Source organism: Bubalus bubalis, chromosome 17, assembly GCF_019923935.1.
Source record: "Bubalus bubalis isolate 160015118507 breed Murrah chromosome 17, NDDB_SH_1, whole genome shotgun sequence".
Classification (NCBI taxonomy): Eukaryota; Metazoa; Chordata; class Mammalia; order Artiodactyla; family Bovidae; genus Bubalus; species Bubalus bubalis.
This window is the reverse complement of record NC_059173.1, coordinates 69,081,040-69,106,047: the sequence shown is the minus strand read 5'-3', so window position 1 is coordinate 69,106,047 and position 25,008 is coordinate 69,081,040. Positions and strand designations below refer to the sequence as shown.

Here is a 25,008-nt window from a genome sequence, read left to right as displayed (position 1 = left end):
CAATAAACAGGTAAGAAGACGATTCTCTTGAGTAATATATTCCAGCCAATAAATGAAGATGGCATCTTAAACTCAGAATGTTAAACTTCATAACATTTAGTGAATCATTAATGGATCTAGGCTGTGTACCAACTGGTGCCCCCATCACAAAAAGAGACAATCAGACATGCGCCTCTGAAGGAAAACACAGCACAGCACTTAAGAAGCAGTCTTCCCTCTAAAATGAACCCAAATCTGATTAATTATCTACATCTACCTCCCAATTTAAGGAAAACATAGAGGACAGAAGAACATATTTAAGCTACATGTTGGAGATAAGCAACAGGCAAATCTAGACCAGGGGAAGCCTCAGGATACATAGTCAATTCTTCAGCAGATGAGTTGCAAAATAAATAAAAATAAATAAATGGATGACAGGAAGAGATAGACCAAAGAGATATGCGCATATGGAGTTTATGTTAAACCTAATTTGAGTTGGCTAAAAAATATTTGAGACAGTTGGAAATTTTAAAAATAACTAGAAATTTGATAATATGAAGGAATTATTACTAATTTTTAAAAATATAATACTATAATTACATTTTTCCTTATCTTTGAGAGATGTGTGTTGAAAACTATGCAGAAGAAATGATATCATTTCTGAGATTTGCTGCAAGAGCAGACAGGGAAGGGAAATATCTGAATGCCTAATAATATTAGCCATGAGTTAACAAATATTATTTTTTATCTTTTTCCATATGGTTTATTATAGGATATTGAATATAATTGCCTGTGCCATACAGTAGGTCCTTGTTATTTGTCCATTCTTTGTATGGTGGTTTGCATATGCTAATCCCACATCCACCGAGTCCCTGCCTTCCTGCCCCTTGGCTACCAGTCTGCTCTCTGTGTTTGTGAGCCTGTTTCTGTTTCATCAGATCAGAGCAGTCGTTCAGTCGTGTGCGACTCTTTGCGACCCCATGAATCGCAGCTCGCCAGGCCTCCCTGTCCACCACCAACTCCCAGAGTTCACTCAGACTCACGTCCATCGAGTCAGTGATGCCATCCAGCCATCTCATCCTCTGTCATCCCCTTCTCCTCCTGCCCCCAATCCCTCCCAGCATCAGGGTCTTTTCCAATGAGTCAACTCTTTGCATGAGGTGGCTAAAGTACTGGAGTTTCAGCTTTAGCATCAGTCCTTCCAAAGAAATCCCAGAGCTGATCTCCTTCAGAATGGACTGCTTGGATCTTCTTGCAGTCCAAGGGACTCTCAAGAGTCTTCTCCAACACCACAGTTCAAAAGCATCAATTCTTGGGCACTCAGCCTTCTTCACAGTCCAACTCTCACATCCATACATGACCACAGGAAAAACCATAGCCTTGACTAGACGGACCTTTGTTGGCAAAGTAATGTCTCTGCTTTTGAATATGCTATCTAGGTTGGTCCTAACTTTCCTTCCAAGGAGTAAGCGTCTTTTAATTTCATGGCTGCAGTCACCATCTGTAGTGATTTTGGAGGCCAGAAAAATAAAGTCTGACACTGTTTCCCCATCTATTTCCCATGAAGTGGTGGGACCAGATGCCATGATCTTCGTTTTCTGAATGTTGAGCTTTAAGCCAACTTTTTCACTCTCCACTTTCACCTTCATCAAGAGGCTTTTGAGTTCCTCTTTACTTTCTGCCATAAGGGTGGTGTCATCTGCATATCTGAGGTTATTGATATTTCTCCCGGCAATCTTGATTCCAGCTTGTGTTTCTTCCAGTCCAGCATTTCTCATGATGTACTCTGCATATAAGTTAAATAAACAGGGTGACAATATACAGCCTTGACGAACTCCTTTTCCTATTTGGAACCAGTCTGTTGTTCCATGTCCAGTTCTAACTGTTGCTTCCCGACCTGCATACAAATTTCTCAAGAGGCAGGTCAGGTGGTCTGGTATTCCCATCTCTTTCAGAATTTTCCACAGTTTATTGGGATCCACACAGTCAAAGGCTTTGGCATAGTCAGTAAAGCAGAAATAGATGCTTTTCTGGAATTCTCTTGCTTTTTCCATGATCCAGCAGATGTTTGCATTTTAATCTCTGGTTCCTCTGCCTTTTCTAAAACCAGCTTGTATATCAGAAATTTCACGGTTCACATATTGCTGAACCTGGCTTGGAGAATTTTGAGCATTACTTTACTAGCGTGTGAGATGAGTGCAACTGTGCAATAGTTTGAGCATTCTTTGGCATTGCCTTTCTTTGGGATTGGAATGAAAACTGACCTTTTCCAGTCCTGTGGCCACTGCTGAGTTTTCCAAATTTGCTGGCATATGGAGTGCAGCACTTTCACAGCATCATCTTTCAGGATTTGGAATAGCTCAACTGGAATTCCATGACCTCCACTAGCTCTGTTCGTAGTGATGCTTTCTAAGGCCCACTTGACTTCACATTCCAGGATGTCTGGCTCTAGGTCAGTAATCACACCATCGTGATTATCTGGGTCGTGAAGATCTTTTTTGTATAGTTATTCTGTGTATTCTTGCCATCTCTTCTTAATATCTTCTGCTTCTGTTAGGTCCATACCATTTCTGTCCTTTATCGAGCTCATCTTTGCATGAAATGTTCCTTTGGTATCTCTGATTTTCTTGAAGAGATCCCTAGTCTTTCCCATTCTGTTGTTTTCCTCTGTTTCTTTGCATTGATCACTGAAGAAGTCTTTCTTATCTCTTCTTGCTATTCTTTGGAACTCTGCATTCAGATGTTTATATCTTTCCTTTTCTCCTTTGCTTTTCACTTCTCTTCTTTTCACAGCCATTTGTAAGGCCTCCCCAGACAGCCATTTTGCTGTTTTGCATTTCTTTTCTATGGGAATGGTCTTGATCCCTGTCTCCTGTACAATGTCACGAACCTCATTCCATAGTTCATCAGGCACTCTATCTATCAGATCTAGGCCCTCTAATCTATTTCTCACTTCCACTGTATAATCATAAGGGATTTGATTTAGGTCATACCTGAATGGTCTAGTGGTTTTCCCTACTTTCTTCAATTGAAGTCTGAATTTGGCAATAAGGAGTTCATGGTCTGAGCCACAGTCAGCTCCTGGTCTTGTTTTTGCTGACTGTATAGAGCTTCTCCATCTTTGGCTGCAAAGAATATAATCAATCTGATTTCAGTGTTGACCATCTGGTGATGTCCATGTATAGAGTCTTCTCTTGTGTTGTTGGAAGAGGGTGTTTGTTATGACCAGTGCATTTTCTTGGCAAAACTCTATTAGTCTTTGCCCTGCTTCATTCCGTATTCCAAGGCCAAATTTGCCTGTTACTCCAGGTGTTTCTTGACTTCCTAATTTTGCATTGCAGTCCCCTGTAATGAAAAGGACATCTTTTTTGGGTGTTAGTTCTAAAAGGTCTTGTAGGTCTTCATAGAACCGTTCAACTTCAGCTTCTTCAGCATTACTGGTTGGGGCATAGACTTGGATTACTGTGATATTGAATGGTTCATTGTGTCACATTTTAGATTTGACGTATAAGTGATATCAAATGGTATTTGTCTTTCTGTGTCTGACTTACTTCACTTTATGATGATCTCTAGGTCCATCCATGCTGTTGCAAATGGCATTATTTCAGTCTTTTTATGGCTGAGTAATATTCCATTGTGTATAAAATCTGCATCTTTTTTACCTATTCTCCTGTCGATGGACATTTAGGTTGTTTCTGTATCCTGGCTGTTGTGAATGGTGCTGCTATGACTATAGAAGCACATGTATCTTTTTGAATTATAGTTTTGTCAGGATATATGCCCAGGATTGGTACTGCTGAATGTTGTGGAACATAGGCTGATAAATACTGGAGCTAAGTGATAGGCACGTGAAAGTTCATTATATCATTGTCTAACTTTTAGTATGTGAAAATTTCCATAATAAAGCTTGTGTAATCTGCTGCATTTCTTGTCTATATTTTTCATATAATCCTTATGTTCATATTCTCACAGAGTGCTAAGGTAAATAAATCTCCCAAATGATCACAGATATATTTGTATTAATTAATTCTCTGTATTCTGCATTAGTAACTAACATTAATTTCTTAATTTTGTGTGTGTGTGTGTGTATGTGTAGAAGATAGTTCTGATCACTTCAAGATTGATGCCAACAGTGGTGAAATAAGAACGACTCGAGCACTTTCACACGATTACGGACCTTCTTACAGGGTGACTGTAATTGCCAGTGACCAGGGAGTGCCTCCTCTTCAAGGACAGGCAGTTATTAATATTCAGGTAATAGCTCACATCACACAAATGGGGGAAAATGCTCTGAAAGTTTTTTTTTAACTTTGTATACAAATGTATAGAGTGAAGATACTTTAAAAATGTGAATACTCCCTTTAAAGAGCATTGCAGATGTATGTGTACATTATATTAAGTGACTTTATTACTATTTGAGAAATGATTATATTTAAATAAATGTTTTTTTTAACTTTGTAAATTACTGACAAGATACTTTCATCACTATGTGGGTATTTATACTACTATTTAAATGAAGAACAAAAAATATCTTTTCTTTTTTCCTAATTACAAGGACCTGGCAAATTTGCAGAAGAAACATTTATAAGCAAATGGCCAATAATAGATCACATAGTTTTTGTAACTATTTTAAAAATTAGAAAGTCACTTGAGATCCATATTTTAAGGCTTCCCTTTAGTCATAATGAGCAAATGATTTGTGGGAAGTCTTGATAGTAGGAAAAAAATTACACCAACCCATCAATAACAAGATGACTATACGAAGATTTTTTATTCAAACACATCATAATCAGTAATATTAACCTAGATATGAATACTAATCAGGAATATATATCCCCAAGCATTCTGTTTCCAAAGTATATTCTTAACTGACTAAGGATGTGTGATTTAGGAGAAAATTCTATCATAATATCTCAAGTCTCTAATTTCAGGTAAACAGACACATGATTCTTAAATGTATGCAGATGTTGTCATTAAGGAGACAGGGGTTTCTATGATTTAGAGTAGTTTGTGGAACTAACTACCTTGGTTCATTTGTGGCCTCAGCAAACTATCATTGCATCCATTACAGCAAACGGGGAAGTAGAAAATCCTGTACTTTCTTATCTCCTAGATATGATGCAATTTTTAATTTTCAGAGACATACTGGAATTAGGCAATAAAAGAAAAGACATTTTCTCATCAATTACTGTATATATATTTATTTGTAATATGTATACCTACATATCATGAATAGACGAAATTAGGGTCCAAAAGAATAGCAGCACCTGTGTTGATTAAATTATTGAGATACTGCAAATTAACAGCTCCTTTTTATTCTTATTTCAGGTGATACCACTATCCAAAGGGAGAACTGTCATTTCTCAGAATATTAGACATTTAGTTATACCAGAAAACTTGAAGCCTACAAAAGTAATGAGCTTGATAAAGTCACCTGATCACCTTCAACGACAGCATGGTGGAAAGTTGCATTTTAGTATCGCTGCAGATGACAAGGATGGTCACTTTGAAGTGGACAGCTCAACAGGAGACTTGTTCCTCTGTAAGGAACTGGATTATGAAATGATGTCTCATTATCTTTTCAGGGTGGTAACTAAAGACCATAGCAGAAACCCTCCTGTGAATAGCACAGTCTTCCTGAGTGTTGCTGTGGAAGATCAGAATGACCATTCCCCATCTTTCCGGGAGGAGTTCATTGTGATAAGTGTAGCAGAGAACACCCCTGTTGGCACTCTGGTGCACATCTTCAATGCCAAAGATGGTGACGGCAGTTTTTTGAACAGTAGAATACAGTACTTCATTGAAGCCAACCACCCTGGAATGAATCCATTTCTCATCCACCCCTCATCTGGCACTTTGGTCACCACGTCTCCCCTTGACAGAGAGAGAGTTCCAACTGTTGTCCTGACAGTAACCGCATCGGACCAGGCTGTGAACGTGACGGACCGGCGATTGAGATCACTGATGGCGAAGGTAGTGATTCTGGATGTGAATGACCACAGTCCCACTTTTACGTCTTTCCCCATCGCCTATGTCAGAGAGGATGCTGCAGTGGGCTCCTTGGTGCATCGCATAACTGCTCAAGATCCAGATGCAGGAAGGAATGGAAGAGTAACATTTAGCATCCTCTCAGGAAATGAAAACATGGCCTTTATGCTAGATGAGTCATCAGGTACCGTCTGAGTCACTGTCGTTTACAGCCTGTGATTGCTTGCTTGCATTTATCCTTTCCATTTTCATCTGTTATCAAATGATCTTCTCAAGATGCATATGCATTAAGGAAATTTGACTTGATTTACCATGTCCCTTATACAGGTGGTAGGCATAGAGGTTGTATTCAGGAAACCAACAGTAGTTGGCTGTTTGTTAATATAGATCTCTGCTTTGTAGCTAGGTCACATTTCCTGGGGTGAATATTTTACAGTAGCCAACTTTTTTGCCCTCATTGTGCGTGTTTACAGGGTAGGAGGTATACCAAAATAAATCAAGGTAGAGCATGACTGGTCAACCATGTTAATCAAAGACTTTAGTATCAAAGCATCTCTAGGATCATAGAAACATACCCTTGTAAATAGTTGGAAATTGTGAGTTTTTAAGTAGTTGGATTAATTTGGACATCAAGACCCTCACTTTTCACAACTGAACCATTTTATTTTTGGCAGAAGCATTTATTCACTCTTCAGTACTCTGCAGAAATGGCACTCACTGCCACTGCTCTTATCTTGCTGTCACCATATTGCCAGATAATGTCTTCTAAAAGTTTTGATGTAGCTTGATGGACAGTTATATATACAAAGTGTCAACCTTGTAATACTGACATTTTCTCACCAGTTAACACACACACACACACACACACACACATATATATATATATAATTGAATGAAATTCCTTCACCCTGATTTTCAGAAAATATTAAAGAGATGGACTACCATCTCATTCTCAAAAGAAAGTCATTTCTGTATGAACAATAGGAAAAAATCTCAGACGTATACCATTTGGTCCAACTGTTAATAAGAACATTGTTTGGAAGTGAGATTGAATGTGTAGGATTTGGAAGTCATGATTATAGTCTGGCTATGTACTGTTGGAAATTTTCATCAAAATATTTATTAAATCCTGTACATATGGTTCCATTCCGAGGCCTGCATGCACACTACCTAAAAGCCCAACTGACAGAGAGAGAGTCCAGACCTAGTTGCTGATTTCTGTTAGAGCTCGGGTCTCCAAGGATCTGTTTCAGCAATGCTTCAGATGCTTTCCAGAATGGCTAAGGAAGGTCCCTTTCAGGTTGTTAAAGAGGTTGGATAAAAATAGAATTGTGTCTCAGTAATATAGGTATCATGAATCTTGAAGAATTGCAGTGGCTGTTTCAGATCTTTTTAACATCATAAAAATGCTAATTACTGAATATACTCATATGAGATGGGCTATTTTTTCTCTCACAAGGTTCATATTTTTTTTAATCAAGACAAAGTAAGGTTTTCAATGGCTTTTGTCTATAAAGTATAAAATGATAAGCAATTCTTGAGAAGCCATTTTATAAAATATGACTCAGTAAACCTCTTTAATTATTTGAAGAAATGTTCTTATAGGATAAACATGTGTTAGAGAAGCAAGTACCAATTCTAAAAGAAAAAATGTGACAGTTGGAATTATGTAACGAATATATGTATGCAAGTTTTTATAACACGTGGCTTATGTGAATTATGTACTTCAGCGGCAGTTGGATAGAGACATTTTATTTGTGAATTTTATTGTCCTAGTTGTAAAGTCTTTATTATTTTTTATTAATATGAAAGATAGTTAACTGAGAATAGTATAAAGAAACTATAACTTTTTAACAAAAACTTCATCTCTTAAAGGATATAACCATAACTTTTTGTACCTTGGTCACATTTACACATGAAGTGTCCTTTGACATAAAGAGGGATACTGTTAGAACCTTGTTATTCAGTTGCTAACTCATGTCCCACTCTTTGTGACCCCATGGACTGCAGCATGCCAGGCTGCTCTGTCCTTCATTGTCTACTGGAGTTTGCTCAAACTCATGTTCATTGAGTCCGTGGTGCCGTCAAATCATCTCATCTTCTGTCACTCCCTTCTCCTCATGCCCTCAATCTTTTCCAGCATCAGTCTTTTCTGATGAGTTGGCTCTTTGCATCAGATGGCCAAAATATTGGAGTTTCAGCTTCACTATCAGTCCTTCCAATGAATACTTAGGGTTGTTTTCCTTTAGGATTAACTGCTTTGATCTTGCAGTCCAAGAAACTCTGAAGAGTCTTCTCCAGCACCATGGTTCAAAAGCATCAGTTCTCCAGTGCTCAGCCTTCTTTATGGTCCAGCTTTTACATCCATACGTGACTACTAGAAAAACCATAGCTTTAACCATATGGACCTTTGTTGGCAAAGTGATGTCTCTGCTTTCTAATATGCTATCTAGGTTTGTCAGAGTTTTTTCTTCCAGGAAGCAAGCCTTTCTTTAATTTCATGGCTGCAGTCACTGTCTGCAGTGATTTTGGAGCTCAAGAAAGTAAAATCCGTCACTGTTTCCACTTCTACCACTTCTGTTTGCCATAAAGTTGAAAGGTTGTTGCTGAACCACAAAAGACACTGGGATTTTTGGCCTCCGGAGGAGAAGACTTCAATCCAGGGCCATAGACGAGGCTTCATTGCTCAGAGCTTTTGTGTAATAAAGTTTTATTAAAGTAAGAAAAGGGATAGGGAGAGCTTCCGACATAGACATCAGAAGCGGGTTGGAGAGTGCCCCCTTCGCTAGTGTTAGCAATGGGGTTATATACTTTTTAAGTAGTTATTACAGTGAATCAAAAGAATGTCTGGAGATTGTAAAGATCTTACTAGACCCACTCCCATAATTTACATTTTAAGATAACAGGATTAGCCAGAAAGTTTTTTCCAGAAACTGTCCTGAAGCAGGATACATTCTTGTTATATAATCCTTGGTACAGAGTTTAAACTGAGTTGTTTGTTGTGTAATCATCAGTTTGAGGCTTAAAGATAAAAACGTGACTTATGTGACTGTGACTAAGACTAAAAAATGTAGAGGAAAAAAGAAAAACGTTTATCCTTTCCTCCTCTTTGAGAATTCCAGACCCCTCTTTCTTTGGGGACCCCCAGACTTCTTATCCATCTGCCTAGGAATTGACTCCCAAAGTAATGGACCAGATGCCATGATCTTAGTTTCTTGACTGTTAAGTTTTAAGCTAGCTTTTTAACTCCCCTCTTTTACCCTCATCAATAGGCTCTTTAGTTCCTCTTCACTTTCTGTCATTATAGTGGTATTTTTTTTAATGAAGATAGATGTTGGGTAGATAAATATCCTTGATGTAATCATCTCAGTAAATAATGGTACATGATGGATTATTTCTGAATTCTGATTCATTCTTATATTTAAATTAGGGTGACTTTTCTGATTAAAAATGTTCTCTTTTATTCTAGATAATATATAAATTTAAATTCTTTAACAGAGAAAGCTTCTGAATTTTTAGCAGGTTAGAGAACTTATGCAAAAGTAGAGTAAGCATGACTTCCCCAAAGAATATTATGTATTACTTTTCTCCTCTTTCAAAACAGGTTTTCTAACTACTGCTTCTCCTTTGGATTATGAGATAAAAAGTCAGCACATTCTGACCCTTCTGGCACTGGATGGTGGTACACCAACACTTTCTTCATCCCAGACTTTGACAATTACTGTTCTTGATGTAAATGATGAGGCCCCAGTATTTAAGCAGCACCTGTATGAAGCTTCAGTTAAAGAAAATCAAAATCCAGGAGAGTTTGTCACAAGAGTTGAAGCTGTGGACAGAGATTCAGGTAACTCAAAAATATGGCAACTAAGTAATTGATGTTAAAATTAAATATGGATCAGAAATTTGAAAACAGTTGCTAGTTATCTCAGATTTCTGATATTTCTTTAATTACCATACATGTAAAAGATGAATGTATAATGTGTAGTTTTTGTAGCATTTGCTTATATTGTTTTATTATTATAGTAGATACATATCTAATTAGCATAAAATTTATTGATTCGATCTTGATAATAAACAAGTATAGACAAAGTATCACATTTTTTTTTCAGATTGTAGTAGCAAAATACATAAGTACGGAAAGTAAATGGCTCCTGATTTCCTCTGTGCATAGCATAATAGAAGAGAGAATGCTGTTGTCAGACTGCCTGGGTTGGGATCCTAGAAGCACCGCTTAAGCTGTGTAACCTTGCATCAGCTTTATACTAGTTGTTTCTGCTCCTTGGTTTCCTTATCTGTAAAATGGGGATTACAAGACAGCCTAATTCACAGTTCTGAGAATGAAAGAGTTATCACCTACAAAGAGCTGGGACCGTGTTTGGCACAATAAATGGTCAACAAATGTTAATTCCCATCATTACTGTAATACTATTAATATTAATACCAACCACTGTGTCCAGACAAATGACTTTGAAGTGAACAGTTACTATGACTGCTGCTGCTGCTGCTAAGTCGCTTCAGTCGTGTCCGACTCTGTGCGACCCCATTGACAGCAGCCCACCAGGCTCCCCCGTCCCTGGGATTCTCCGGGCAAGAACACTGGAGCGGGTTGCCATTTCCTTCTCCAATGCATGCAAGTGAAAAGTGAAAGTGAAGTCGCTCAGTCGTGTCCGATTCTTAGCGACCCCATGGACTGCAGCCTACCAGGCTCCTCCATCCATGGGATTTTCCAGGCAAGAGGACTGGAGTGGGGTGCCATTGCCTTCTCCATACTATGACTAGGGATTTTCAAATATCTTAGAATTTCTTTTCAATATCACTGTGACTTTTGGGGGACATTTAAGTTTCAGTAACTCTAATAATATATTTTTTAAATTTTAAACTAAATACTTATAAAAATTATAATGAAATATTTGCCATTAACAGCATATGCTGAATTTTTACATCTGAATTAATGCAAATAGTTTAATAAGTTGGTCTTTTTAAATTAACATTTGTATATAGCAACTGGTGATTCATAACCAATATAATATTTTGTTCTTCTCTTGAAAGAACTGTAACAGATGTTTCTATGAAAATAATAGTATGAACACCAGCATTTACCTCCTAAATTGTTTATCAGAGGAGTAAAAGATGCATTTGTCTTGAACTTTTAAGTTATTTACCATTTAGATGCTTTGCCCTTTGGGGAAACATCCTCTTTTAAAGAAATGTATTTTTTGTGATGCTACAAAATCCTTGATGGGCCAGCCCAGTTTTCTCTTTTGACCAGAGCGGGGCAGTGTGATCAAAGAGTTTTGCTTGCTGTGCTCACCGAGAGGGCTAGAGTGCCCTAGCAACTGCTCATCCCAACTCCGCTTTAAGAACTGAGCACATTTCTGGCAGTGTGGTTTTTAGATGATGGAAACAATGGAGAATATACATGAGCTTTGTGTTTCCAATGTATCCAGTATGGTAAAGTTCTTTGAGAGCATTTTCTGATGTAAACTGAGTCACGCAGGGCTCTGGGCAGCACAGAAACCCCTTCCCAAAGTGCAGACGGATAAAATGCAGTCAGTCACTGGTGTGTGATTTAGAGATCATTTAAAGTTTGTAAAATGCTTCCTCCCCTTGACTTTATTAATTCATTTTTTAGAATTGACCCTCTGGAAAATATTGATTTACTTTAATATTTGAAGGAGAAAAGAATTTGTCTCAAAAGTTTTCATATGTCAACTAAAGACGACTACCAAAATAAGCCTTCCGATTTTTACTGTCAAGCTGCCAGGTGCTAGTGTAATTTTCTTTTGGAATGAATGGTCTGCAACCTGTTATTTATAATTTAATTGAAAGTTTATTATTTTAGAGATTATGGTTTGCCAGGAAATTTGGATGTAAAATTGCTGGTTTTCTGGCTTTTCATTCGTGGGTGTTTGAGATACAAAATTAGCGTTTCCTGAGTCTCATGTACCTTCACAAGTTTTGTGTACAGTCTTGGTTTACTGAAATCTCAGTGTTTTTAATGAGGCCAGATCTGTTAAACCAATGGTTATGTCAATGCATGTGAATTCGGATGTATGCATGTGCTTTTGAACATATCTTTCCTAAATCTTTTTCTTCTTCTTTGCTTGTTGGATTAAGACAATGAAAAAGGATTATGCACAAGAATTAAATGATGTCAGGATTTTAACATATCTGGCATCACATTGGAATTTATTAATGGCTTGCTTAATAGTATGTATTCTTAAAAATACTATAGCTTTACTTAATACTTGAAAGGTTAACATGTGTTTTCTAGCATTCTACAATGTAGTTTTTAAAAGTGTAAGCCTACAATGTTGTTTGGCATTCAAAACCCATAGGAATTTGAGTACTGAATGTTTATGATGTATGACTCACACTGGCTCTAACAGGAGTTTTTTCTTGTATTAAATGGGAAAAACAACTACCACGTTTTAACTAAGATATTAAAACTGCTACAGCATTTGGTGTCACCAACAAGAGCTCCATTGTTAGTGAGAAAAGATCTACCCCCAGGGGTACCTCTCCCCTAGTCCTGGGAGGAAGGGTGCCCCATCAGGAAAGATGACTCCATCCTGATGATGTATTGGCTCATTCGTGGTGAATACAAAATAACACAACAGCACATTGCCATGCTAAAATGTTGAATTCTATAGTGAAACTTTATTCTCTATCCCATATAAATGTATTCTGTGTCTGGATTTATCGTGAACAATCTCTACATCTGGTTTCTTGGAAACTGTCTCGTGCTGGATGAACAACTAGACCCAACAACCTACTCTTGGAGCAAAGTTAGAAACACTGCCATGACGGTATTTCATCGATTTCCCTGAATCTAAGATACCATTAATTGTAAGAAGCATCTAACTCCAGATATATTAAAATTGGGGGAAAATTTTAGAATTAATGAAAGAGTAAACAGAGACAGAAAAAGGACTACTCACCCAGAGACAATCACTATTAAAACTTGGAAATATAATCTTCATTCATTTAACACATGGTGTTGTGATTATATGAGTATTTGTCTGTCTGCCTGCCTTTTAAGGTGTGAACTCATAGATTCAAAACATTTTAATCTTTCACTTGCTTTTATCCCAGGTCTCTAAGATAATTCAAGCTATGATATAGGATTGTAGTAACTATTTTTGACTACATGATTTGAGAAACTGCAGCATCTGTGAAATAGGCTGCTTCACTGCTTCAAGCTGCCTTCACTCTTCTGAACGCATTCATTTGTTTATTTCTTCATTCAGTCAGCCAGGCACAATCCTTTTCCTGCTTTGGAAATGGTTGTGTTGTGTAGGCATTGTATCATTGAGGAATTACATGAAAAATTATATTCATAAAGAGTAAATCTGAAATCAACACGCTCCTCATCAGAATTATTTATTAATTCCTTATGATTTTGAGGATACATTTCTATTCTCTTTTAGCTTAACAACCAGACACTTCAATAAGTGATTGTGATGTTCCTCTCTATTCTCAGCTCCTATCACTTGCCCACCTTTACTCTAGGATAGGGTTATGCAAACCTTTCTCTGTAAAGGGCAAAATAGTGGTTGTTTTAGGTTGTGCAGATTATAGGTCTCCATTATTCAATGCTGATATTGGAGCAAGACATCAGCAGTAGGTCATACATAAACAAATAAATGTAGCTGGACTTCCATGGAACTTTACAAAATCAGGCAACAGGCTGATTTGGCCAGTGGGCTATAGTTTGCCAACTGCTGCTATATATATCTAATTAAGACATCTAAGTTACTTCTTTCTGCTCATCAGATCCAATTACGATCTCATCACAGTAGTAGATCAGTGTGATGAAATACTAGATGCTGAGATGATCTTTATCTCTGCTGAGTAGATGATGGCTGATAGTGGAAGAGTTTACATAAAGATGTACTGTTGTTCCTGCTGGATGAAAGCAGATCACTCCCGATAGTCCTTATAAATTGGTGTAGAGTGTTGTTCTCATTTCAGTTATGTGTTCTTCAACTCTGTTGGTTGCTCTTTATATTTTCCCTTTGTTTAAAACTTCTTGTAGCTTCTCACTCTGTGCACCCTCTTGTTTCCTGTGTTCTTGGATCATCTTTGTGATCATTATACTGAACTCTTTCTCAGGAGGATTACCTATTTCCATGTCACTTAGTTGTTTTTCTGGGGTTTTATCTTGTTCCTTCACCTAGAACATATTCCTCTGCTGTCTCATTTTGTCTGAATTTCTATTTTTATGTATGTGGAATATCAGTGATGTTTCTTGACCTTGGAGAAGTGGCCTTCTGTAGAGGATGTCCTATGTCCCAGCAGTACACTCTGTTCTTGTTACTCAAGGGCCAGAGACCAGCTGGTCTTGGGGTAGGTTCTGACCTGCATTTGTGGACTCACTTCTGCAGCCCCCTGGTGGGTGAAGCTGATCTGGAGGCTTGTTCAGGATTCTTAGTGGGAGGAGCAGTGCCTCTCCACTGGTGGCTGGAGCTGGGCCTTGGCCAGGGTGGGCAGGGCTCTGTCAAGGAGTGCGTCTGGAGACAGCTGTGAGCTCAGGAAGTCTTGAGGCAGCCTGTCTGCTGTGTTCCCACCCTGCTGGCTGTCTGGCCTGAGATGTCCTAGCACTGGAGACTGCAGGCTGTTGGGTGGGGCCGGGTCTCAGTCCCAAAATGTTGGCCTCCAGGAGAGCTCATGCTGATGAACGCTCCTCAGTGTGTGCACCACCGGTGTCCTTGTCCCAGAATAAGTCGCAGCTGCCCCTCCCCTGCCTCCCCAAGAGACCCTCCAAGACCTGCAGGTAGTTATGGCCCAGGTTATGAAGGCACTTTTGTCCTTGGTCCCAGTGTGCGTGAGACCTCAGACATGCCCTCCAAGAGTGGAGTCTGTTTTCCCCAGTCCTGTGGAGTTCCTGAACTCAAACCTCATTGCCCTTTAAAGCCAAATACTCTGGAGGCTCACTCGTCCCTATGTAAGACCCCCAGGCTTGGGAACCTGACATGGGCCCCAGAACTCTCATTCCTGTGGGAGAACTTCTATGGTATAAATTGTTCTTTAGTTTGTGGGTTGCTGATCCCAGGGAGCGGATATGGGATTTGACTATATTGCAAGTTCATGCCCCTACCATCTCACTGTGGTTTGCTCTTTATGTCTCTGGATGTAGAATATCTTTTCTGGTAGGTCCCAGTCTTTTTTATCAATGGTTGTTCAACAATTAGTTGTAATTTAGATAGACTTGTGGGAAGAGGTGAGCTCAACTTCCTTCTACTCTGCTATCTGGTCCAGGAAGTTTGAGAGTGTTGGTTCTCAAAAGGTGACCTCCAGAGCCAATGGCACCAGCATCCATAACCGACACGGAGGGCTACTACCAGAGGGCATTTAAAGGATGCTGTGTCCCTCTAACCAAGGCCTTTCCCATGGTCTTTAGGAAGGGAGAGTCCTCTGAATTGTTGGTAAATGTAGTCAGAGGGGGGCGGTGGGCATGTCATACATAAATCCATCCTAGCGTTCTTCTCATACTATCCTTTCCTGTATAGTATGCAGGGGAAGGTCTGGCATCTCAAACTCAACAATGATAGCCACTCGTGACACAACCAATCAAAAGAAACTGTCAAGGGACATAGCTATATGAGTTAAAACATTCAATTCAGAATAGCTAGTAAGCACACTACATCAATAAATCCAGCCTAAACCAAAGTGCTATTTAATCTTTCTGGGTTTCACATTTTTAGAATTGATCTCCACACATTTTGGACAGAGTTATCCTAATATAAGTTAGAAAAATCTTGGTATTCTTTGAAAGCTGAAAGCTGTCTCTGACTGAGTCATATTTGCATGTATGCTGAGATCTGCCTGCAGTATGTTGAAATCTGTGGGTCTTCATATGGATTTTCCCTTCCAAGAAGCTACTCCTTATATATCTGCTGCCCAATTTGGTTCTGATATTCAGAGAGATTGACTTCCTTAGAAGCGTTCAGCTATTTTGACTATGACCTAAACTATGACTTTAAAGCCTCAGTTTATAATTTTCTTTCTGTAAGCTCTCATTGTATTCAGAGATAGCCAGTTCACACCATACTCCTTTTACTATCCCAAGGCCATGGTCAGCACCATTTGGTCCTCTAAGGAAAAGGAATCCTTTAATAGTCAGTTCATCACAATCAAACATGGGTGATAATTTAATTGATTATGATACTATAGTGTGTGTGTGTGCATGTGCGTGCATGTGCGTGCACACACACTAAGTCACTTCAGTTGTGTCTGACTATTTGTGACCCTATGGACTATAGCCCATCAGGCTTCTCTGTCCATGGAATTCTCCATGCAAGAATACTGGAGTGGATTGCCATGCCCTCCTCCAGGGGATCTTCCCGACTCAGGGATCATACCCATGTCTCTTATATCTCCTGTACTGGCAGGTGGGTTCTTTACCACTAGCACCACCTGGGAAGCCCCTATGATACCATTGCAAGTGATAAATTACTCGTGTTTCATTTCCTTTGGGCAGGAACCCAGCACTGCCTTTAAGGCCAAAGGCATAACCAAACCAGTATCAGAATCCCTGATACCTGGGACCCACTCTTGTTCCAAGTACTGCACCAGTCATATGTAGTCAGGAAAACTAGCTGTTACAATACAGGTATGGAAGGCTGAGTAAGTGAAAAAGGAATCCTGAAGTAACCCAGAAAAAAATAACTATAGGAAAGCAGCTACCACCCCTAATTCTGGGAAACAAAAAGAAGATGAGATTATCAGAACCTAGGAAGAGAAAAAGCAGAAGGGCTTTGTAGAGCCTGGTCTGGGAGTGCCAAAAGAGACAGAAAGTTGTGAGCAGCTGTTACACAAGGAAAAATGGCGTTGCTGACAGGGAAAGTAAGAGAACCAGAAGAAGTAGTCCCATCTGCTTTCCTCTGACCTTCAGTCTCCCTTGAGGGTCGCTTTATGGCAGATGCTAACAGGGGCTTAGTGGCAAAGGAGGTCCTGCACAGCTGTGGCATCCGGATCCCCAGCCCCAGCATTGCAGGGCAGAGGAGGGAAGAATGGCTTCAGATCCGAGGCACCATAATTCAGTATACCAATAACTAGTACACCTTGCAAAGGATGGAGGGAGGTGCTGGCAGAAGGAACAGCAACATCAAAGACCCCAACAGAAAGACACTTAGCATGTTCAGAGAGCAGAAGGGACATTGGTGGGTCAAGAAAAATTATGAGAAGAGCTTGGGGAAATAAGCAGAGCCCATATAATATGGGATGTTGTAGCCTGCAGTATGGTGTTTGGTTCCTATTTTGATTGCATTCACTTTCTTCCCTCTTACTTGATAAATCTAATTCATCTTTAGGGCCTCAGCTTATACAGAAGGCAACACATAGTTATGTCTTATCATGGGGAATTGTAATTGCCTGCTTATTTATCTGAATCCAGTGCTACACTGTACATAGCATGAGAGCAGAGAGTGTGTCTTCTTGCCAGCAGTTACATCCTTAGCACGTGGTGTGGTACCTTGGCACTTGCTCTCACTATCTTTGTAGGTTTGTTAAATGAGATATAAATGAGCAATTATCTACTTGTGATAAATCTTCCCTGATCCCCTTCCCCAGTGATTTCACATATTCCACCACACTGTCTATAATTCTCCACTATCATTTTATGGCAAATAGATGGAGAAACAGTGGAAACAGTGGCAGACTTTATTTTTTGGGGGGCTCCAAAATCATTGGAGATGGTGACTGCAGCCATGAAAGTAAAAGACATTTACTCCTTGGAAGAAAAGTTATGACCAACCTAGACAGCATATTAAAAAGCAGAGACATTACTTCCAGTAGTCATGTATGGATGTGAGAGTTGGACTATAAAGAAAGCTGAGCGCTGAAGAACTGATGCTTTTGAACTGTGGTGTTGGAGAAGACTCTTAGGAGATCCAACCAGTCCATCCTAAAGGAAATCAGTCCTGAATGTTCATTGGTAGGACTGATGTTGAAGCTGAAACTCCAATACTTTGGCTACCTGGTGTGAAGAGCTGACTCATTGAAAAGACCCTGATGCTGGGAAAGATTGAGGGCAGGAGGAGAAGGGGACAACAGAGGATGAGATGGCTGGATGGTATCACTGACTCAATGGACATGGGTTTGAGTAAACTCCGGGAATTGGTGATAGAGAGGGAGGCCTGGTGTGCTGCAGTCCATAGGGTCACAAAGAGTTGGACACGACTGAGCAACTGAACTGAAATGAGAGGAATTCTGAGGACCAAGATAATTCAATGATAGTTCAAGATAATTTGGTGGTATCTTTCGAGTGCCTGGCACTTGGTAAATGTATGTTGTATAAATAAATGTGTGTTGCATGAGTGAATGAATTAATCAAATAACTGGAGCTCAGCACATATGTGTCATCTGCATATGGATGGAAACTGAAGCCAGTGAACTGGGAAAGAGGTGGAATGAATTCCTTCCTTCCTCTTTCCCCTTCCCCTTCTCTTCCTTCCTTCCTCTCTCTCTTTGTTCTTTCCTTTCCATGTTTTTTTTTTTTTAATTAGTCAGCAATATCTGAAGTTACAGAGAAGATAAGTCAGCTAAACATGATCAGTAGATTTTTATAACCAGAAGCTTATTGATGACTGTAGAAAGGATAACTATATATGGCAGTGGTTTCAAGCTAGCTGCAGGGAATTTTTTAAAAAATGCTTGGCTATAAAGAGAAGAAAACTTGTTTCTTACAGTTAGCTTCTGTTGCTGCTTAGTCGCTTTGGTCGTGTCTGACTCTGTGTCACCTTATGGACTGCAGCCTGCCAGGTTCCTCTATCCATGGGATTCTCTAGGCAAGAGTACTAGAGTATGTTCCATACCCTCCTCCAGGGGATCTTCCCCACCCAGAGATCAAACCCAGGTCTCCTACATTGTAGGCAGAGTCTTTATCACTGAGCCACCAGGGAAGCCCCTTATAGCTAGAGAAGAGTATAATTTAAGGGGAAAATATAAAGAGAAAGATTAGAACTGACAGGAAAACTTCAAGAGGGTGTTTGAAGAATTATTTTTGCCATTGAAACAGAAAGCAAGAGATGGAGTTGAGTACAGATGCAAGAAGCTGAGGGAGCCTTTTTCCCAATGCCTCTATTTCTCTGGGAAATAGAAAGGAAAGTGGTTTGTGAGAGTCAGCCAGCAGGTGGTTGGGTAGAAGACCTGAATAGGAAAGAGGTGACCAAGGAGAACTGGACAGATTGCCAGAGGACAGTGGTATTTCAGTGGCCTCAGTCTATGCTTTTGTGAAGTTTTCTCCAGCCCCAATTATCTGCTGGATAGTCCAGAAGACCAGAGAGATGGTTGACATGATCCTGAACTAAGGTTTTGCTGGGATTCTTTTGGAAAAAGTCAGAAGACCTGAGGAAATTTGCAAGGTTTCTAAAGTGTTAATTCATGGATCTGGACTTGATAGGGAAAGAAATAAATTGAGGAAGGGTATCCGAGACTGGGAGAAAGTAAATGAGCAAAAGACTGCAGGTCTTGAGCTCTAAGAGCGGATATATGTATGCGTACACACACACATACACACTCATCCTTTACTAGGTGTATTTTAAGTGTATCCCTAAATATCTTCAGATTCAGATATCCAGTTTTCTTAGTAAGATTATGGAATTAGATCAAATAATCTCATTTGACTTTTATTTCCTTGGTTCTCAAATTTGATGATGCTGTGTTTGTTCTGGAGGATTATTCCGTGAGGAGGAAGAAGCAAAATGAAGCAGAGAAAAGGCTAATGGAGTTCTGCCAAGAGAATGCACTGGTCATAGCGAACACCTTCTTCCAACAACACAAGAGAAGACTCTACACATGGACATCACCAGATGGTCAACACCGAAATCAGATTGATTATATTCTTTGCAGCCAAAGATGGAGAAACTCTGTACAGTCAGCAAAAACAAGACTTGGAGCTAACTGGCTCAGATCATCAACTCCTTATTGCAAAATTCAGACTTAAGTTGAAGAAAGTACAGAAAACCGCTAGACCATTCAGGTATGAGCTAAATCAAACCCCTTACAATTGTACAGTGGAAGTGACAAATAGATTCAAGGTATCAGATCTGATAAACAGAGGCCCTGAAGAATTTTGGATGGAGGTTTGTAACATTGTACAGGAGGCAGGGATCAACACCATCCTCAAGAAAAAAAAAAATGCAAAAAGGCAAAATGATTGTCTGAGGAGGTCTTACAAATAGCTGAGAAAAGAAGAGACGTGAAAGGCAAAGGAGAAACAGAAAGATATAGCCATTTGAATGCAGAGTTCCAAAGAATAGCATGGAGAGATAAGAAAGCTTTCCTCACTGATCAATGCAAAGAAATAGAGGAAAACAATACAAGGGGAACGACTAGAGATCTCTTCAAGAAAATTAGAGACACCAAGGGAACATTTCATGCAAGCATGGGCACAAAAAAGGACAGAAATGGTATGGACCTAACAGAAGCAGAAGATATTAAGAAGAGGTGGCAAGAATACACAGAAGAACTGTACAAAAAAGATCTTCATGACCCAGATAACCACAATGGTGTGATCACTCACCTAGAGCCAGACATCCTGGAATGTGAAGTCAAGTGGGCCTTAAGAAGCATCGCTATGAACAAAGACAGTGGAGGTGATGGAGTTCCAGCTGAGCTATTTCAAATCCTAAAAGATGATGCTGTGAAAGTGCTGCACTCAATATGCCAGAAAATTTGGAAAATTCAGCAGTGGCCACAGGACTGGAAAAGGTTAGTTTTCATTCCAATCCCAAAGAAAGACAATGCCAAAGAATGTTCAAATGACCACACAGTTGCACTCATCTCACACAATAGCAAAGTAATGCTCAAAATTCACCAAGCCAGGCTTCAAGAGTACTTGAACCATGGACTTCCAGATATTCAATCTGGATTTAGAAAAGACAGAGGAACCAGAGATCAAATTGCCAACATCCATTGGATCATCGTAAAAGCAAGAAAGTTCCAGAAAAACATCTACTTCTGCTTTATTGATTACACCAAAGCCTTTGACTATGTGTATCACAGCAAACTGTGGAAAATTCTTCAAAAGATGGGAATACCAGACCACCTGACCTGCCTCCTGAGAAATCTGTATGCAGATCAGGAAGCAACAGTTAGAACCAGACATGGAACAACAGACTGTTTCCAAATTGGGAAAGGAGTATGTCAAGGCTGTCTATTGCCACCCTGTTTATTTAACTTCTACGCAGAGTACATCGTGCAAATTGCCCAGCTGGATGAAGCACCAGCTGGAATCAAGATTGTCGGGATGACACCACCCTTATGGCAGAAAGTGAAGAATTAAAAGAGCTTCTTGATGAAAGTGAAAGAGGAGAGTGAAAAAGTTAGCTTAAAACTTAACATTCAAAAATGAAGATCATGGCACCCGGTCCCATCACTTCATGGCAAATGGATGGAAACAGTGAGAGACTTTGTTTTAAGGACTCCAAAATCACTGCAGATGGTGACTGCAACCATGAAATTAAAAGATGCTTGTTCCTTGGAAGTAAAGCTATAACTAACCTAGATAGCATATTAAAAAACAGAGACATTATTTTGCTGACAAAGGTCCATCTAGTCAAAGCTATGGTTTTTCCAGTAGTCATGTATGGACGTGAGAGTTGGACTATAAAGAAAGCTGAGCACCAAAGAATTGATCCTTTTGAACTGTGGTGTTAGAGAATACTCTTGAGAATCCCTTGGATTGCAAGAATATCAAAGTATTTCATCCTAAAGGAAATCAGTCCTGAATTTGCACTGGAAGGACTGATGCTGAAGCTGAAACTCCAATACTTTGGCCACGTGATGCGAAGAACTGACTCATTAGAAGAGACCCTGATGCTGGGAAGGATTAAAGGCAGGAGGAGAAGGGGATGATAGAGGATGAGAGATTGCATGGCATCACCAACTCAATGGACATGAGTTTGAACAAGCTCCAGGCGTTGGTTATGGACAGGGAAGCCTGGTGTGCTGCAGTCCATGGGGTCACCAAGAGTTGGACACGATTGAGCGAATGAGATGAACTGAATTGGACTGAGGAAGAAGCAAGGCATTAATTGAATTCTGAAAGAGACACAAGTGCAATACTTTCCATTTATTTCACGTTGTTTAATTTGTAAAGGGTGCACAGTTTGTAGTGTGAAAACATATATGTGCAAACTATAGTTACATAAAGATCTCATTTATTCTTAATAAAATACTAGGAGGATTGAAGGCAAGTAGAGTGTTAGGGATAAAACAATGTAGAAAAAAAGGAACAATAAAATGTGACAGTTTCTAAGAAGTCAAAGGAGTATTGAATACAATGGTAAAACACATTGGAGAATAATTAGACCAATGGGAGGAAGGGAAGCTGTAAAAATTTGTGTTTTGTTTAAACATGTGAAGACATTTTCTAGGTTTGACAAGTGTCAGGATTTTAAAATGTATAGTATATAATACAATATGTAATATATAATTTTATATGTAATGTGTAATAAGATCACATTATAAATGAGTTGATTTATTTTTTTTAAAAGGGTCCAAAAATTAAAAGATGCTGTTCTCCATGATATCTTCATAAAGGCAAGGGCCGTACCTCTTTAATTCCCCACCTGTCTCTTTGGCAAACAGCACTGTGCTTGGCACTTAATTATGCTCACCAAATATTTGAGGAACAGAGAAAATAGATGTAACATGATATTGTCCCCATTTTCATAATGTAGGGTGAAACTGGTAAAGGGAATTTTAACAATTTGGAATTTTTAAAACTTATGTCTGACCAAAGAAGAGGTTATGTTATCACTATGAGATCAAAGTAATCACTTAATTATCACATAATCATTAATGCAATAATATGCTTAATGCCTAATGATATGCTGAAATAGTCTGTTGACCTCTGATTATACTCTTTCAAATATTTGGTTCCTACATTATTAGACATTTTTTCTCAAGGTTATTAAAATGCCTGCAGGTGATCCCAAATATCCTTTCTCTTTCAACTGGCATAGGAAGAAGTCATGTATATTTATTCTTGTGTAAAATTAGCATATTCTGCTTTTTCCAGAACTCAGTTCTACTAGACCATGGTGGCTGAAAATTTACTTTTTATGACATACAAGATGGAAATAAGTAATTGAAGTTTTTTTGTGAAGTCCGAAGAACAATATTTCATCTTTTATTGAAGTGTAAATCACATATGTTAAGTACTATATCTAATCTAGATTCTCATCAGTTAAGAATTTAGGAACATGGTTGAAATGAACTTTTGTGAAGTGCAAATAAGCTGCAATATCATGGAATAATGTAGTTCAAGTTACTGGCATGAGAAAGCTTTATACCAAAGATGGGAACGACCTGACACTTTTCCCAGGGGAGAAATGAAACCACAGGAATATGGGAAGAATTATTTTCAGATTGCACAGTAATATGGTACCACATTTCTCACTGCAGATAGGAGACTGAATACTAAGTAGGAAACAAGATGGAGGGAAACTCTGTCCATCTGTAACTCCGTGTGCTCACCTCCCAAGCTGGAAGATGAGCAGAGTATCGGAACTGGATACAGCCTCTAAACACAGCGTCCATCTACAGAAATCGTCATTTGCCCTGAAAGCTTCCAGTGATGTCATTAAATCACAATTAATATTAGCAGAAGGAATTAGGAATGTGTTGGAGGGTTGCACACTCATAAGAAAATTTTTATGGAAGGGAGAAATTCTGAAGCATTTACTGTGGTGAAGTCTCATAAGACTTGAAAATCAAGCATTTCAGCCTAGGAGGCTTTTATTTTTTAACAGCCAAAAGAGTTGGCTTTTGTTTTTCACCTTAATTTGAAGGTTCAATGTCTTGCCTTTTTCATTTATGGTTTAACATATTCATAGGAAAAAATGAAACAGATGAATGCATTCCAAGGGATAATGGTTAAGTTTTTCTCTGTGTTTTCCTTTAGGAATTAATTCCAAGCTTCAGTTTGAAATTATGCCAGGTGCTTCATTCATGTTGTTCCAGATAAATTCTGACACTGGGGAGGTAGTGACGGCCACCACGCTTGACAGAGAAGTTCAGGAAGTCCTCACCCTTCGAGGTAAGTGATCCCTTGTCTGTGCTAAACAAAAGTAGGCTGCATGCAGTTGAGAGGTGAAATTTTACATTTCAGTAGGGCGTCTTTAAATCAAACGTTACTGACCCAGTGCTACCCAGTTAATTTGGTCTGAGGCTGTCTGGTTGGGGCAGCATATTTTAGGTGTGAATTAATGGCCACCATCTGTGCCATCTTTTATTCCATGTCAGTACTCGTACGTGACGGGGGAGCCCCTGCTCTGTCCGGGACCACAGTGATTCTCTGCACAGTGAGAGATGAAAATGACCACGCACCAGAGATTGTTGTCCCCAGGGATGACATTGAGGTTCTGGAAAACCAAGAGCCAGGCCTTGTCTACACCTTCCTGGCTTCTGATATGGATGCTGGCAGCAATGGAGCTGCCACGTATCATATAATCGGTAAGTATCATCTTTACTTTAATTCCCCCCGGGGTACCAGCGTGGTTACACATGTGTCATGGTGAGTATTCTTCATTCAGTACATAGTTCAGTGTCTACAGAACACACACCTGCTAAGAGCTAATTGGTACCCCGGGTCTCCTCTCCTCCTTCTTCCGACAGCTACCCTGATCTACTGCCCTCCAAACTCCTCAAACATCCGCCCTCAGCAACTCTTGTTGTTAGTAATCCGTTTACATTAAAGGATATACAGATGCAGCAGATAGCTTTTTTTCTCTTTTCACTTTTTTCATATGATCCCTTACTTTTATTATTTTGAGCAATCAGGCCTGGAGGACATGAGTAGAAAAACAGTTTTCTGAGATCTGCAGACCAATGAAACACTTCAGATCTATCACAATACTCCAGAGATAAATAATCCAGGTCTTTAGGAACTTCTGCACTAGAAGATAATTTTGTAATATTTTCCCCTTTGGATCAGAGATATAAGATTCTGGCAGAATCATGGAAGGATTAACATGGCAAGTTTTGTGAAGGCCACATCTTATTTACCTGAAAAAGAGTGGAGAATTCATT

The 25,008-nt window shown here is 39.2% G+C and overlaps 1 protein-coding gene across 1 annotated transcript in view; it reads left to right on the top strand.

Annotated features, from left to right (window-relative positions):
- Window positions 1-25,008, top strand: part of DCHS2 (dachsous cadherin-related 2) — a 266,320-nt gene that overhangs the window by 159,881 nt on the left and 81,431 nt on the right. The window contains exons 8-12 of the mRNA XM_044930576.2: window positions 4,076-4,233; window positions 5,308-6,151; window positions 9,572-9,811; window positions 23,882-24,016; window positions 24,223-24,432. Coding sequence (XP_044786511.2) covers window positions 4,076-4,233; window positions 5,308-6,151; window positions 9,572-9,811; window positions 23,882-24,016; window positions 24,223-24,432 — 1,587 coding nt within the window. The remainder of the gene's footprint in view (window positions 1-4,075; window positions 4,234-5,307; window positions 6,152-9,571; window positions 9,812-23,881; window positions 24,017-24,222; window positions 24,433-25,008) is intronic.